Raw genomic sequence first — 17,397 nt, 5'->3', positions numbered from 1 at the left:
GTTTACAGTACTATTGCTGGAATATTGTGAGGGCCTATAGCCTAGTTTCCAATGCCTTCAACTGTTTCTTGCTGTCACGTGGAGTGGAGTAAATTGGCTGGAGATTTTCACCCGTGGTGCTGGCGACTTCAGGAGGAGGCCAAGATGGATCATCCACTTGGTCCTTCTGGCTGAAGATGGCTGAAAATGTTTCAGCATTCTCTTTCGCACTGATGTTCTGGGTTCCCCCATCATTGTAGATGGGGATATTTATGGAGCCGCCTCCTCCAGTTAGTTGTTTAATTGTCCACCATCATTCACGACTGGATATGGCAGGACTACAGAGTGTAGATCCAATCTGTTGGTTGTGTGATCACTTAGCTCAGTCTATTTCTTGCATGCTGCTTCCACTGTTTGACACACAGGTAGTCCTGTGTTGTAATATCAGCAGGTAGACACTTCATTTTTAGGAATGCCTGGTGCTCCTGGCATGCCCTCCTGCACTCTTCGGTGATCCTCCAGCTTGATGGTAATAGGAGAGTGAGAGATTTGTTGTGCCATGAGGTTACGGATTGTGGATGTATGCAATTCTGCTGCTGCTGATGGCTCATGGACCAAATAGACTAAATTTAGAAACAAGGGCAGCACGATAGCCCAGTGGTTAGCACTGCTGCCTCACAGCGCCAGGGACCCGGGTTTGATTCCCGGTTTGGGTCACTGTCTGTGTGGAGTTTGCACATTCTCCCTGTGTCTGTATGGGTTTCCTCCAGGTGCTCTGGTTTCCTCCCACAGTCCAAAGATGTGCGGGTTAGATGGATTGGCCATGCTAAATTTCCCCTTAGTCCCACCGCCCCCCCCACACTAACTAGGATAAATGCATGGGGATAGGGCCTGGGTGGGATCCTGGCCGGTGCAGACTCGATGGGCTGAATGGCATCCTTCTGCACTAAGATTCTATGAATCAGTTGACTCTAAGAATGAGAGTTTTAAATTGTAGACATTTGGAGCCAATGTTGGTCAGCAAGGACAAAGGTGATAGATGACTGGGATCTGATGTGGGGTGGGATGGGATCCAGGAACGGAGTTTTGAATGAGCAGAGGTTAAGGAGGGTGGAGGATTCAAGGCTGGCCACGAATCCACTATATATTACGTTACTCAATTGAAACAGTGGTAACCTTATAACCAACAACCAGTCAGGCACTCTTGATGTTTATGTACCTCCATGTTTGAGTACTGTTGGGTAAGGTGCAGTGCCAGTTGTACCAAGCTGTACTGTGCTTGTGACTGTGAAGTGTTTCGCAAGGAGTTCATAGTATGAGGTGATGGGGGATTGGGGGATAGAGAAAATGCAATGTCGATGGGGTTTGTGCACGTTATGTCCTCATAATCAGAAGTCTTCATTTTAGGCTCATCAACTGCCTGGAACCACCTTAGCTGAACTGGCAAACCTATTTGTGGATGCTATCAAAGGGGGCAGCACTATCAGTGGCAAATCGCTGGATCTTTTCCCTACAATACTTACTGTTCTGGCCTCTCAAGAAAGCTTGAATTATGGTGGTGGTAAGGAAAGTTTTGAAAAATATTTAAAATTTGCTCTGTGTATTGTTGGTATAAGATATATATGTGTCTTTTTATTTTTTTCAGCCTGCTCCAAACACCCCTTTATTGTAGATTAAATATATTTTTAACGATTGTAGCTCCTGGCTGTACATAAATATTTTTGTTCTGATTCTGTTTTACAAGGTCAATTGAAAGGCAGCGAATACAAGAAGCAACTAATTAACACTCTTTGCTCCAGCAGGCAAGTAACAACATGTTTGGTTAATCCAAAGTAACATATCATTAGACAGCAACACTATAGGAAATTAGAAATTTGATCAAGAAGCAATTAGCAATATAAGAATGTCTATGGAAACAAAGCATTTCCTCGAAATTTAAGATTTCTTTTGATAAAATTAGTTTCAATGTTGTACCCCTTCTTCTCTCTTAAAATGCTGACATAAAATGGGGCACTGTTCAATGAATGCTAACATCCCCTTACTAGGCTATTCAATCAGTTAGTCTTCATGTATATGCCTAAATGGTGAGCATTAGCAGGCTATCTAATGTTGGAGATCTTATTTTGTCCACCAAGACCTGAGCAGACCCTTTCCCAGTAAGAAGTTTAACAACACCAGGTTAAAGTCCAACAGGTTTATTTGGTAGCAAAAGCCACACCCTTTCCAACAGGGGTTTGCTTTAGACTATTCTGTAATGGAGGTTAGGACTCCTTAATCCAGGGTGATGAGGCCAGTTGCAGTGCCCCTAAATGCTGCAAGGGCCAGGATTAGCTAACTCCACTCAGACATTGGAATGGGACATGAAACTCATTCTCACGTAGCTGTTATTCTACATGTAAACTGAACAAACTCCTCGATTAGACTCCAGCCTGCTCTGTAGTTCTGGGTATCTTTTATGTACATAATATATCATTTTAAGTTTACTTATTAGTGTCACAAGGAGGCTTACTGGGTCACTGTCTCTGCGGAGCCTGCACATTCTCCCCGTGTCTACGTGGGTTTCCTCCGGGTACTCCAGTTTCCTCCCACAGTCAAAAAGACGTGCTGGTTAGGTGCATTAAATTCTCCCTCAGTGTACCCGAACAGACGCCGGAGTGTGACAACTAGGGGATTTTCACAGTAACTTCATCGCAGCATTAATGTACCTGTGGCACTAATAAATAAACTTTAACCATTAACACTGCAACTAAATTACAGTGAGAATCCCCTAGTCATCACACTCCGGCACCTGTTTGGGTACACTGAGGGAGAATTTAGTATGGCCAATGCACCTAACCTAACCTGCATGTCTTTTGGACCGTGAGAGGAAACTGGAGCACCCGGAGGAAACCCACGCAGATATGGGGAGAACGCGCAGACTCCGTGCAGACAGTGACCCGAGTCGGGGTCCCTGGCGCTGTGAGGCAGCTTGCCACTGTATTTAAATGTTTTGTACTTGAATTTCTTTTATTTTCCAGATGGGATCCGAAATGTGTGATTCACCTCACATCGATGTTTAGGTAAAGTTTTTCGATCCGTTCACTTGCTAACTTTAAGGAAAAATAACATCCTCATGATATGAATTTCTGTAGATAAAAAGTAAATATGTCTATTCTTGATTGTTCTCTTTACAATAGGGATGTAGCGCTCAGTACAGAAGAACTTCAGTTTGTTATGGTGAAAGTGCTGCAAATGTTCCCCAAATTGGACTTGGAGGAGCTGCCTCCACTTGTCTACCAGTTGCTCCTCCTCTCCTCTAAGGTAAGACAAAAGAACCAATGTTGATTTTGCAGCAAGATTTCCTCCTCTTAGAAAACTTACTTTTTTCAGTGTACAGGATCAGGGAATGAGCGTCAATCCTTCAATATGGTGCTTAAGATTTTAGTAAATGTAGCCTGGCTTGCTCTTGTTAAGAAAGCATACTTATTCGTTGAACCAGATGAAGGTTGCACTTAAGGTGACTGTACCTTTACTTAGTGTGTTTCTTTCATTCAATAGGGTTGTAAGAAAACTCTTTTAGAAGGGATCATTAGCTTCTTCCATCAACAAGATCAGCTGCAGAAGGAGGAACAGTCGGGAACTGAGTGAGTTGCAACTATTATTCATGTACCAGTTTAGTTAATGAATGTAGGGAGGGGATATCGCACATCTGCGTCTGCTTCTGACTTTACCTGATATATTTCCTAGCGTGGGTGGCTTCAATAAGAGATCAATAATGCTCCTCTCTCTTGCCTTCCCATCACACCCTCAACACACACCCCACCTTCCCTGTACTGAAAGTGTGCCAGAGTTTGCAGAATCTCTCTTTCTCCCAGGGTGCTTCTCACTTTTCCCAGGGTGTTTTATCAATTTTATTTATGTGTTGAAGTGTGCTGTGTTTTTTTGTCTTAAAGGTCCATGGAGTTGGAAGCTGTCACTGTGCCACAGGACCAGCTTCGACACGTAGAAGGAACAATCATTCTTCACATTGTGTTTGCTATCAAGTTGGACTATAATCTGGGCCGTGAGTTCATCAAGTATCTGAAGGTGCGGCAGAATGTCCAGTGTCTGTGAGCAGTTTTTACTTTTGTGTTATTGAGAAACCTAGGTTGTTTTGCAGGACAATTGAAAGAAATGGAGGAAGAGTATAAGGGATGAAATAATTTAGATGATGCTGAAGTTGGTATTTAAAAGTCTTCAGATGAAAAGGGGAAAGGAAGATTGATGTAGGGAGTTTTGAGGTCCTGGCCATGTTTGAGTTTGTGCTTTTTTCAATATTAATGATTATTGGGAAGAGGAAATGCCTGCATTATAGCCTGTCAAAAGATTAGGATGATTGAGAGGAAAGTAGAGAATTTGTAAGGCAGTTTTTAAAAAAAAAGTCAAATTTGATGTTGAATTTGTTTTGCTGTTGTTCAGGATGGTTTCTGATTTATGTAATCCTGTTCTACTTCAGTCAAAAGCAGCACAACTCCACGCAATGGAGGCACAGGGTTTCTAAATATATCTGTCTCATCTCTCTTAAAAACCAGTTGTGTAACACCTTTATGAACCACTGATATACATGATCAAAATGCGAAGAAGATATTTTTAAAAATATAAAGACTTTTAAATTAATTGCCTGTGAGTTTGCCCTTTAAACTCAAGAGGAGAAGTTCATTAGGGTAGCACTGCTTTAGTTGTCAAATGCACTATATGAATGTAATTTGTCAAAAGATTGAGAGTGGGGTGCATTGGCATGTTAATGCTTGGGTACCTTACAGTGAGGACTGATGCAGGCTCAGATACCCCTCTCTGTTCTGTATCAATTGTGAACCCTTCGAGTTGCAAAGGCTATTTGTCTCTCAACAGGTTAATAGAACCGGGCGGGTGCTGGAGAGGGTGACATTACTGAGGTCTTTATGCTTTCCGTGGTCACTCAGGAGCTAATGTGTGCCTCAGGATAATAGAATTGAGGAGGCGCCAGAGAGGGTAACATCACTGAGGTCTTTATGCCTTCAATAATCACTCGGGAGCTAGTGTGTGCCTGTTGTCATGGGGGGCGGGGGCGGGGGGGGGGGGGAAGAAGTAATGAATTGGGGGAAATTGTTGAAAGAAAGTATTTCATTCAAAAAAAAATCTATATAATTAAAAAAAATATATGAAATGGCCTGAATCTGAAAATCTTTACATATTCTGTGTTTACCATTTTTCTAGGCTGGTCAGAATGGAGAGACGAGCCGGGTCCTCTGCTCTTTTAACATTGCGTTGATGCTCTCTGTAGCTAGGATACATCGATTTGAGGAACAGGTATGTTTATTTTTCCATTACTTTATTTCATTCAGAATCTCCAAATAGACATGAGTGGGAGTTGACTGAGAAGATTATTTACATTGAATCATCAAGTAACAAGATACTGTGTATTAGATTAATGATGTAAAGAATAATTTTCATTACCCAAGAGGAGTTGGTCATGCTCAGATTTAAATGTCTCGAGTGACTTTTATATGGATGAGCTAAATTTCCCAAGGTGGCGCTCACTAATTAACAAAATTCAAAATGAATATTTTCAAAAATTGTCTCAACAATTTATGCCTTTTACCCTTGGTCGTCATGAGACAGAAGTAATAAATGTGGCTACTTATTCATTTCGGCCCTTGATCCTAAAAATTCTGCATGTCTTAGCCAGACAAATGTTGCTGCTTCCAAAGTTAAACCTTCAGCTGGAATTTGAACTTCCAAGTGTTTAGGGATAGCTGTCTTAACCTTTCAGTTGCAACTTCTGAAATGGTCAGAAGTTTCAGCTTGCTTAAATTTTCAGCTTTTGGTGTGGAGTAATCATGTTTGTCGTCCCTGATTATTGTTTAATGTAATCCTCATATCCAAACAGTTTTCGCTAACTACTTAACCGACAATGCCAAACAGTGTGGGACAAGAACAGACAATTATACAGATGAAAACGCTTTATTTTAGAAATTGTAATTTGCAGCAGTCATCTGCATTCCTCTCTTAGGAATTTATCTGTGTATGAGACCGTGTGATATAGTAAGATTTCTCTTTTACTTCTTGATATCCAGTTTAGAATCCAGCCCTACCTGAATGGGTGATGATAAAATAAGATAGATATCGGCCACACGTAATACATGATGTATGTGGTCAATATGGGGAACTATGTAGTGGGTTTATCTGTAATCCATTGTAACATGGGACATGGATTCGGACATTTGTGCACACTATTATAGTACATTGTACACTCTTGGAAAGCTGCAAATTTGGTTGTATGCTTGGGATAGGTGTGTTGTTTCTGGAAAATGCAGCTGATTTTGTGAGCTTGGGGGTCTTGTGCAGGTTTACAGGTTTGCACAATTAGAAGCTTACCAGATTGACTTCAACCAGATAACAAATCAGATGATGATGAGTATTTACATTTAAACTGTAATTTCTTGAAGGGTTCTTTAAACAAAAAAATCAGTTTTAACAAAAAGTGCTGGAAATTCACAAGGTATCAAAGGAACATAAGAACATAAGAAATAGGAGCAGGAGTAGGTCATCTAGCCCCTCAAGCCTGCTCCGCCATTCAATAAGATCATGGCTGATCTGATAGTGGGTTCAGTTCCACTTACCCGCCCGCTCCCCATAACCCTTAATGGTTAAAAATCTATCTATGTGTGACTTAAACACATTTAACGAGGTAGCCTCTACTGTTTCATTGGGCAGAGAATTCCAAAGATTCACTACCCTCTGGGAGAAGAAGTTCCTCCTCAACTCTGTTCTAAATTGACTCACCCGTATTTTGAGGCTATGTGAAGTCGGAAATTATACCTCTATAGGCTGATATGAGTCAAAAATACAGTCAGGCTTTATTTTCATAAGCTTATGGGAGAACCTGACCCCTTGAAAGCGGAAGCCAAAGTTCTCACTGAACACAAGAAGCATGGATATTTATACATCAGGGTTCCCAATACAAGCCATGAAGCAAAGTCCAGTTAACAGTCCTTGATCGTAAATTATAGTTCCTTTAACAGCTTCTGATAGTCTTTGGATCATGGTTAGAAACCATCTGGTATCCTTGGGTCATAAAGCACAATTCTTCTGGTCGTTGCAGTCAAGGTGTCATCTCTGGTCCCCTGCTCTTCCCTTGAAGTGACTGAGTGACTGAGTGCAACTGTCCCAGTGGGAGTTCTCCTTCAAACGGCCATTCTCGCACTCTACCATTTGGTGGCTGCTTCCTCTGCTTAAATCACAGACAAGCCTCCGGGAAAGCCTCCTAACATCTATATTCAACTGTCTGTTTTATCAGAATGATATAAACAAGCGAGAGAACCATGAACAAATGGCTTATACTAAAGTAAAAGATGAAAGACATGAACAAATGGCTTATGCTACTACCAGGAGCAATATAAAAAAGGGATGACTAGCCACAAGTAAACGATATGTTTATGATACATTCCAGATACAAAGTTCAACCTTTTAGGCACAAAATACATTGAGTACAAAAAACATTAACCCTTTCCCTTCTTCACTATGCCCCCTAGTTCTTGTATCCATTGTAAGTGGAAATAACCTCGCTGCTTCTACTCTGTCTAGCCCCTTCATTATCTTATATGTCTCTATAAGATCTCCCCTCAACCTTCTAAACTCCAATGAGTACAGGCCCAGTCTACTCCATCTCTCCTCATAAGCTAATCCCCTCATCTCCGGAATCAACCTGGTGAACCTTCTCTGTACCCCTTCCAAAGCTAATATACCCTTTCTTCAATAAGGGGACCAAAATTGTACACAGTGCTCTAGGTGCGGCCTCACCAGTACCCTGTACAGTTGCAGCATGACCTCCCTGCTTTTATACTCCATCCCTCTCGCGATAAAGGTCAACATTCCATTTGCCTTCTTGATTACCTGCTGCACCTGCAAACTGAGTTTTTGTGATTCATGCACAAGGACCCGCAGGTCCCTCTGCACAGTAGCATGTTGTAATTTTTCACCGTTTAAATAATAGTCCATTTTACTATTATTCCTTCCAAAGTGGATAACCTCACACTTACCAACGTTATACTCCATCCGCCAGATCCTTGCCCACTCACTTAGCCTATCCAAATCTCTCTGCAGACTCTCTGTGTCCTCCACGCAATTTGCTTTCCCACTCATCTTTGTGTCATCCGCAAACTTTGTTACCCTACACTCGGTCCCCTCCTCCAGATCGTCTATGTATATGGTAAATAGTTGAGGCCTCAGCACCGATCTCTGCGGCACGCCACTAGTCACTGAACTCCCCTCTCAGCGAGGCATGCATGTTCTGAGGAAGTTTATCCTGAAATAAATTTCCTGTCTTTCTTTCAGGTTCTGTAGTTGTACGACCCAGTAACCAGTTTTGACAGCGTACATTGTCAATGATTAGAATAATAGCAAATTACTGTGGATGCTGGAATCTGAAACCGAAAGAGAAAATGCTGGAAAATCTCAGCCTTTGGGTTTTGACAAAGGGTCATCCAGACTCGAAATGTCAGCTCTTTTCTCTCCTTACAGATGCTGCCTGACCTGCTGAGATTTTCCAGCATTTTCTGTTTCGGTTTTATTGTCAATGATTGTTTCCTTTGTTTTGCTGGTTTTAGATTATGTTTCTGACGTATGAAAGATGACTGAACACTGAATTGAAATTTAGGCAGATGGATTTTTTGATTTTTATTTATTTACTTTTTAGGTGTTTGACTTTCTGAAAACCGTGATCGTAAAAGGTTTTAAAGATGCACAGTTTCAGCAAAATTCTAAATTCCTTCAGGACTTGATCCCTCTTCAATGTAATGTGTCTGAAGTGATTCTGGAAACAGTGACAAACAGGTTTGTGTTTTTTAAAGTAAAGTTTATTTATTAGTCATAAGTAGGCTTTCATTAACACTGCAATGAAGTTACTGTGAAAATCCTCTAGTCGCCACACTCTGGCACCTGCTCAGGTACACTGAGGGAGAATTTAGCACAGCCAATGCACCTAACCAGCACGTCTTTCGGAATGTGGGAGGAAACCGGAGTACCTCCACGCAGACACGGGGAGAACTCTGTGCAGACTCTACACACACGTGACCCAAGCCGGAAATCGAACCCGGGTCCCTGGCGCTGTGAGGCAGCAGTGCTAGCCACTGTGCCACCATGCTTTCAAGCTGTTGCTTTTCAATGTGGATGCTGATGTGAACCATCACTATTAATAGAGGAATTTCTGATATCTACTCCACTCCTAACTCTAATAAAATATTAATTTTAAACTTATTTTAAGATCAAAAAAGGCACATTCCATTGTCGTATTGAAATGTCTGCCTAACCAGACTGTTTAATGATATAACAGTGGTAGAACATCTTGCTGCTAATATTTTTTGATTGGTAATGGAAGTATAGGTATTGGACTCCCCTTAAGCGAGTTAGACCTCTTGTAAAATTTCTGCTGCTTTTGGACCATTATTTTCAGTTGCAAATGAGTGACACAGTTGCTAAAGGTTTGCCTAGTGACTCAAAATTTAAATTTTGAGATCTGCTATTGACTTTCAATTAAACTATTTTCACCCAGTCAGAAACTTTACTCTTGTTTCTCTCTACAGTGTGTTTGGCTGGGACCATGTTACCGAATCTCTGGTGCAGCTGGGATTTATATTCATGGATTCTTTTGGACCAAAGGCAGGTTTGTTTGGGAAAGTTGCTGGGACCAACCCAAGTTCAGCAAAAACTCCAACGCAACAGACTTGCAGACTGGGAGCCAAGATCCTTCTTGAAACGTTCAAAGTGAGTGTGTGAAATGCTGTGTGCTGCGCTCTGTCTTTCAGAAAGTAATTCATCGAGTGAATTACTTTGAGTCCCAGTGATATGGCTTAAATAGCATGCATTTTGTGCGGAATGAATTAGAATACGTGCAATGATATCAAAAAAAGCTAGAAACAGTGGAGGACCAAAGAAGCTTAGGTCTCCAGGTGCGTATTTTAAAATGTTGTGAACGGGTACAGAAATTAATCAAAGATAACTGGATTGCAGGCCTTTATATCTAGAGGCCTACAGTACAAAAGGATAGAAGTCATGCTTCAGCTTTAGAAACAATCTTTAGACAGCTTGGAGTACTGGGAGCACTTGAGAAAGCATAGGATTTATCACAATGATATGTGGATTCCATGGGCTAAATAAAGAGATTTTTAAAAAAACTAGGGTTGCATTTCCTGGAATTCAGATGTCTCAGGGGTGATTAAGATGGTACAGGTTCAGACAGTAGAATAGACAAATTAATTCTGCTATAAAAGCAAACTACTGCGGATGCTGGAATCTGAAACCAAAAGAGAAAATGCTGGAAAATCTCAGCAGGTCTGGCAGCATCTGTAAGGAGAGAAAAGAGCTGATGTTTCAAGTCCAGATGACTCTTTGTCAAAGGGTCATCTGGATTCTGCTGTTTGGGGACTCTATCGCTAAGGGGCATGGTCTAAAAATGTCTTTTAAAAGTGAAATTAAGAAACTATTCTGTACATAACTGATGCTAGAATTGGGAAGTTTATGCAAATAGTAATTGATGCTATATCAGTTGTTCATTCTGAAATTGACAGTGATAGATTTACATAACCAAAGTTATTAAGTGATATGGAAAAAAGTGGATATATGGAATTATGTATCACATCAGCTATGATCTCATTGAATGGTAGGACAAGTGCTTGGGGCTAAATGCTCCAAATTCTCCTGTTCCTGTATTTCCTCATTTATCAGCTTTTATTTTTGTGATGTTGGTTGGGGGAGAAATTTTGCTGAGGGCATTGAGAGATCTTTGGACCTTTAACATCCAAACTAGAATAAGCACAAGCATGTCAGTCTAACATACTGATCCCAAAGATGGATACTTTCTAATGTGTTTTACTTCAATTGTTCACAATTGCTCTTTGTGATTTTTATTAATGACTTAGAGGAGGGGGCTGAAGGGTGGATCAGTAAATTTGCTGATGACACCAAGATTGGTGGAGTAGTGGATGAGGTGGAGGGCTGTTGTAGGCTGCAAAGAGACATAGATAGGATGCAAAGCTGGGCTGAAAAATGGCAAATGGCGTTTAACCCTGATAAATGTGAGGTGATTCATTTTGGTAGGACTAATTTAAATGTGGATTACAGGGTCAAAGGTAGGGTTCTGAAGACTGTGGAGGAACAGAGAGATCTTGGGGTCCATATCCACAGATCTCTAAAGGTTGCCACTCAAGTGGATAGAGCTGTGAAGAAGGCCTATAGTGTGTTATTATTAACAGGGGGTTGGAGTTTAAGAGCCGTGGGGTTATGCTGCAACTGTACAGGACCTTGGTGAGACCACATTTGGAATATTGTGTGCAGTTCTGGTCACCTCACTATAAGAAGGATGTGGAAGCGCTGGAAAGAGTGCAGAGGAGATTTACCAGGATGCTGCCTGGTTTGGAGGGTAGGTCTTATGAGGAAAGGTTGAGGGAGCTAGGGCTGTTCTCTCTGGAGTGGAGGAGGCTGAGGGGAGACTTAATAGAGGTTTATAAAATGATGAAGGGGATAGATAGAGTGAACGTTCAAAGACTATTTCCTCGGGTGGATGGAGCTATTGCAAGGGGGCATAACTATAGGGTTCATGGTGGGAGATATAGGAAGGATATCAGAGGTAGGTTCTTTACGCAGAGAGTGGTTGGGGTGTGGAGTGGACTGCCTGCAGTGATGCTGGAGTCAGACACTTTAGGAACATTTAAGCGGTTATTGGATAGGCACATGGAGCACACCAGAATGATAGGGAGTGGGATAGCTTGATCTTGGTTTCAGATAAAGCTCGGCACAACATCGTGGGCCGAAGGGCCTGTTCTGTGCTGTACTGTTCTATGTTCTATGTTCTGACTCTGCTTTTCCCCACCCTCATTTTGAACAAACAGATATTGGGTCCTGGTGACGTATAACACAATAGCTGCTTTTAAAAGAAACATAATTCTTTACTTGTTCTTGATTCAGGTGCATGAACCAATTAGAAGTGAAATCCTGGAGCAAGTTTTGAACAGGGTGGTGACAAAGACCACATCATCCATCAATCACTACATAGGTAAGTAGACGTGTAAGTTAAGCCTGTAAGAATAAAGGAACAACTCTCGGAACACAACTGGAGTGTAAAGCATGTTGATCTGAGCAAGATAATTGTAGGTTGCCATCGCTGCGCAATGAAATTGCCACATGTGGGGTGGGCAGATTAATTTGTCCCTGTCCAAGCTGAATTTAACATTTGCCTGTTTCATTTGTGCTTGTGTTTTGAACTAGCTTGTAGTATTTGAGAACAAATTGTACATTTGGATTTTTAGTGGTGTGCTGCATCTTTATTTGGTAAATCCATGAGATAATCGCAATTGTTTTTATTTGGATTTGGGTGGTGGCTGATTTGGACCCTCAAGTGTGCTCATTTCTCCGTATTTTGTTTTTCCACCACTGTCATTTACAGAGTTGCAATATGACAAATTATTTGAAGAAAAATAACCTTTACTTTCTTTCCCCTTCTCAGACTTGCTATCTGATATTGTCACTTCTGCACCTCTGGTTCTTCTGGACTCTTCCTCCAAGGTTATAGAGGCATTTGACCACTTGTCCTACCTGCCTCTTAGCACAGTCCAAGGGTTACTGAAGGCAGTGCAGGTAAAACATTTGATCCAGTTGTTTTGTCAGCTTCTATAATATATTAAGCTCTGCTACATTTATGATCTATAAAGGCTGTGTTGTTTCCTAATTATTATTTAAAACATGTTACTTTTGTGTAACCATTGGATCAAAGTTCAAATCGCAGCACTGTGGATAAATCTATACCTGGACTGCAGCAGTTCTTGAAGGCAGCGCACCACCACCATCTCAAGGGCAATTAGAGATGAGCAATGCCCATACCCTGTGAAAGAATTAAAAGAACACAGGCCGGAACTTTACCACCCCTCGGAGCTTATTTTCATACGCGATTTTCACCTTTTTAATCAATCCCTTGGTCTGCCTTTGCCGAATTTTAAACTGCTCCCAAACCTCGGGCCTATTGCTTTCTCTTGCCAATTTATTTGCTTCTTCTTTGCATCTAATACTAGATGTAACATGGCATCCTGTGTTTAAAAGAAGATGATCATAACATATGTTTGGAAACAATATTAAGGCCAATATTCAAAGCTGACTTTAAAAATTATAAGTACATTAGTCATCATATAAATTATTGAACATCATTGAATTAAACTGATTGGGTTGAACTGTAATGATTATCATAGAATCATAGAATCCCTGCAGTGCAGAAGGAGGCCATTCAGCCCATTGAGTATGCACCCACCGCAATCCCTTCCAGGCCCTATTCCTGTAACCCCACACATTTACCCTGCTAATCCCCTAACACTAGGGTCAATTTGTCATGACTAATCGACCTCACCAGCACATCTTTGGACTGTGGGAGGAAACCGGAGCACCCCGAGGAAACCGACGCAGACACGGGGGGAATGTGTAAACTCCACACAGACAGTGACCTGAGGCCGGAATTGAAGCTGGGTCCCTGGCGCTGTGAAGCACCAGTGCTAACCACTGTGCCGCCATAGTTAAGTCAGATCCTGTTCTCGCACTTGTATTTTCAAGTAAAAGTTCATGGGCAGTAATGTGGAACAGACTGTTGTGTTTTTTTTAAATCTACTCCGTAGAAAGGCATGCAATTGTAAACACTGTCCCAATTAAGTTACAAAGCTCTGTGCAACACCATGGAGTGCAAATTCAAACTCGGCAAGTCAGACAGCCTAACATTTAGCTGACGTTTAATGAAATATGAAGCCCAGAATAGTGCAAGCGGCCTAAGTCATTACATTTATATGTTGCCTTGTGGTTCATTGAGTAATTTGCTTTGTTTCTTTTCAAAAGCCCCTGCTGAAAGTCAGTATGTCCATGAAGGATTCGTTAATTTTGGTCCTGCGGAAAGCCATGTTTTCCAGGTAAATAAAAATTAGCCAGAGGGGTCTGGCATTTCATTCTCTCAACTCTCAGTAGCTGAACACGAGTGTTAAAAGTTTATTTACTAGTGTCACAAATAGGCTTACATTAACACTGCAATGAAGTTACTCTGAAAATCCCCTCGGCACCGCACTCCGGCGTCTGTTCGGGTACACTGAGGGAGAATTTAGCATGGCCAATGCACCTAATCAGCACATCTTTCGGACTGTGGGAGGAAACCGGAGCACCCGGAGGAAACCCTCGCAGACACTGGGAGAACCTAGGTCCCTGGAGCTGTGAAGCAGCAGTGCTAACCACTGTGCCACCATGCCGCCCCGTTAGTTTCTAATGCTGCAATAGTCAACCTTGGATAGCAACCAGTTCAGGGGACCCGAATCACTTTGAGAGGTTACTGTGGCCTTAAAACATGTGGCAGGCTTTTAATGATCTGATCCTTTTTTGAAATTGTACAAAATAATGTGTTGATTTCACAAGTCACTTCTTAACCTCCCATTCTCTGTTGAAAGTATTGATCTTTGCTGGGATTATTTCACAGATATCCAGAGCTATGTGGTATCTTACTAAGTTGTTATTCTTTACGTATAGATTGTGAGTATATTAGCAGTCTGTGGAGGTTACTGTGGAGGTATCACAGCTAAACCCAAATTTATTCTCACTCAATTCCTATACATCTGTGAGGCTTAGTAATCAGGGACAGGAACCTAACTGTTAACCCATATTAGTTCACTCTTTTCCTTGTGGCTCAGTTACGCATTACGGAATGCACCAAAGTGGAGGGGAACTGTTAATCAGATACAGCCTGATGGAATGAACATTAGTTGCACTAGTGGCATGTGAAATAACTGGGTAATCTCAATCCCATTGCTTATGAGCAAGAGCATAAAGCACGAAATTGACTATAATGCCACTATTGCCCATTCAGACTAAAATGAGGAAGTTTTGTCACGGAAATGGAAAAAATGCCACACTGTTGCAGTAGGGTTGCGTAAGGAGTCATGAGAAGCCCTTTAAGCGTCTCGCTTATGCTCCAAGCCATACTCTGGAAGTAACAGGAATGAGTGACAATGACAAGAATTGTGTTAAAACAACAATTTTATTGAAAATTGGTAAGAATAACATGACAGTTATAATTAGAGTCATAGAGGTTTACAGCATGGAAACAGACCCTTCGGCCCAACTTGTCCATGCCGCCCTTTTTTTTAAACCCCCAAGCTAATCCCAATTGCCCGTATTTGGCCCATATCCCTCTATACCCATCGTACCCATGTAACTGTCTAAATGCTTTTTAAAAGATAAAATTGTACCCGCCTCTACTACTACCTCTGGCAGCTTGTTCCAGACAGTCACCACCCTCTGTGTGAAAAAATTGCCCCTCTGGACACTTTTGTATCTCTCCCCTCTCACCTTAAACCTATGCCCTCTAGTTTTAGACTCCCCTACCTTTGGGGAAAAAATATTGACTATCTAGCTGATCTATGCCCCTCATTATTTATTAGACCTCTGTAAGATCACCCCTTGGCCTTCTATGCTCCAGAGAAAAAAGTCCCAGTCTATCCAGCCTCTCCTTATAACTCAAACCATCAAGTCCCAGTAGCATCCTAGTAAACCTTTTCTGTACTCTTTCTAGTTTAATAATATCCTTTCTATAATAGGGTGATCAGAACTGTACACAGTATTCCATGTGTGGCCTTACTAATGTCTTGTACAACTTCAACAAGACATCCCAACTCCTGTATTCAATGTTCTGACCAATGAAACCTAGCATGCTGAATGCCTTCTTCACTAGTCTGTCCACCTGTGACTCCACTTTCAAGGAGCTATGAACATGTACCCCTAGATCTCTCGTTCTGTAACTCTCCCCAACGCCCTACCATTAACTGTGCAAGTCCTGCCCTGGTTCAATCTACCAAAATGCATCACCTCGCATTTATCTAAATTAAGCTCCATCTGCCATTCGTCAGTCCACTGGCCCAATTGATCAAGATCCCACTGCAATTGAAGATAACTTTCTTCACCATCCACTATGCCACTGGTGTCATCTGCAAGCTTACTGACCATGCCTCCTATATTCTCATCCAAATCATTAATATAAATGACAAATAACAGTGGACCCAGCACTGATCCCTAAGACACACCGCTGGTCACAGGCCTCCAGTTTGAAAAACAACCCTCTACAACCACCCTCTGGCTTCTGTCAAGAAGCCAATTTTGTATCCATTTAGATACCTCACCCTGGATCCCGTGAGATTTAACTTTATGCAACAACCTACCATGCGGTACCTTGTCAAAGGCCTTGCTAAAGTCCATGTAGACAACATCAACTGCACTGCCCTCACCTACCTTCTTGGTTACCCCTTCATAAAACTCAATCAAATTTGTGAGACATGGTTTTCCACTCACAAAGCCATGCTAACTGTCCCTAATCAGTCCTTGCGTCTCTAAATGCCTGTGGATCCTGTCTCTCAAAATACCTTCCAACAACTTACCCACCACAGATGTGAGGCTCGCTGGCCTGTAGTTCCCAGGCTTTTCCCTGCAGCCCTTTTTAAACAAAGGCACAGCATTTGTCACCCTCCAATCTTCAGGTACCTCACCCGTGACTATCGATGATTCAAATATCTCTGCCAGGGGACCCGCAATTTCCTCCCTAGCTTCCCACAACGTCCTGGGATGCACTTCATCAGGTCCCAGGGATTTATCTATCTTGATGCGCTTTAAGACTTCCAGCACCTCGTTCTCTGTAATATGTACACTCTTCAAAACAATTGATAATATATACAAAAAGAAAGATTACTATTGAAAGAAGAAAGCACTTTGTATATTTCGAGTTGAGGTTCATGTGATTCTTCTTCAGAGCTAAATATAGGGAAAATTCCCCCTCTTTAGCTCTAAGGAAGATTCATAGAATCAACAGTACAGAAGGAGGCCATTTGGTCCATTGAGCCTGCACTGACGACAATCCCACCCAGGTCCTATCCCGCAACCCCATGTATTGACCCTCCTAAGCCCCCTGACATTGGGGTCAATTTAGCATGGCCAATCAACCTAACCCGCACATCTTTGGACTGTGGGAGGAAACCGGAGCACTCAGAGAACGTGCAAACTCTGCACAGACAGTGACCCAATCCAGAATTGAACCCAGGTCCTTGGTGCTGTGATGAAGCAGTGCTAACCACTGTGCCACCGTGCCACCCCATATATTTGGAGAGAGTGCAGAAGAGGTTTGCAAGGATGGTTCCAGGACTAAGAAACTTCAGTTATGAGGATAGATTGGAGAGATTGGGACTGTTCTTGGAGAGAAAAAGGCTGAGAGGAGTTTTGATAGAAACGTTCAAATTCGTGACAGAGTAGATGGGGAGAAATTGTTCTTGCTCGTAAAAGGATCAAGATTGAGAGAGCACAGATTTAAAGTGATTTGCAAAAAAAAGGCAAATGTGATTTGAGAATTTGTTTTCCACACAG

At 41.8% G+C, this 17,397-nt stretch overlaps 1 protein-coding gene across 3 annotated transcripts in view; it reads left to right on the top strand.

The window, feature by feature from the left end:
• Positions 1-17,397, top strand: part of fanci (FA complementation group I) — a 69,276-nt gene that overhangs the window by 8,354 nt on the left and 43,525 nt on the right. For all 3 annotated transcript variants that reach the window (XM_078241308.1, XM_078241310.1, XM_078241309.1), the window contains 12 exons: positions 1,387-1,540; positions 1,724-1,781; positions 2,997-3,038; positions 3,156-3,279; positions 3,517-3,602; positions 3,912-4,044; positions 5,194-5,286; positions 8,675-8,811; positions 9,561-9,741; positions 11,941-12,028; positions 12,479-12,609; positions 13,846-13,916. In XM_078241308.1, the coding sequence (XP_078097434.1) occupies positions 1,387-1,540; positions 1,724-1,781; positions 2,997-3,038; positions 3,156-3,279; positions 3,517-3,602; positions 3,912-4,044; positions 5,194-5,286; positions 8,675-8,811; positions 9,561-9,741; positions 11,941-12,028; positions 12,479-12,609; positions 13,846-13,916 (1,298 nt within the window). The remainder of the gene's footprint in view (positions 1-1,386; positions 1,541-1,723; positions 1,782-2,996; positions 3,039-3,155; positions 3,280-3,516; positions 3,603-3,911; positions 4,045-5,193; positions 5,287-8,674; positions 8,812-9,560; positions 9,742-11,940; positions 12,029-12,478; positions 12,610-13,845; positions 13,917-17,397) is intronic.

This window comes from Mustelus asterias, chromosome 24, assembly GCF_964213995.1.
Source record: "Mustelus asterias chromosome 24, sMusAst1.hap1.1, whole genome shotgun sequence".
Classification (NCBI taxonomy): domain Eukaryota; kingdom Metazoa; phylum Chordata; class Chondrichthyes; order Carcharhiniformes; family Triakidae; genus Mustelus; species Mustelus asterias.
Note: the sequence above shows the minus strand (reverse complement) of the source record. Positions and strands in the feature narration are given on the sequence as shown.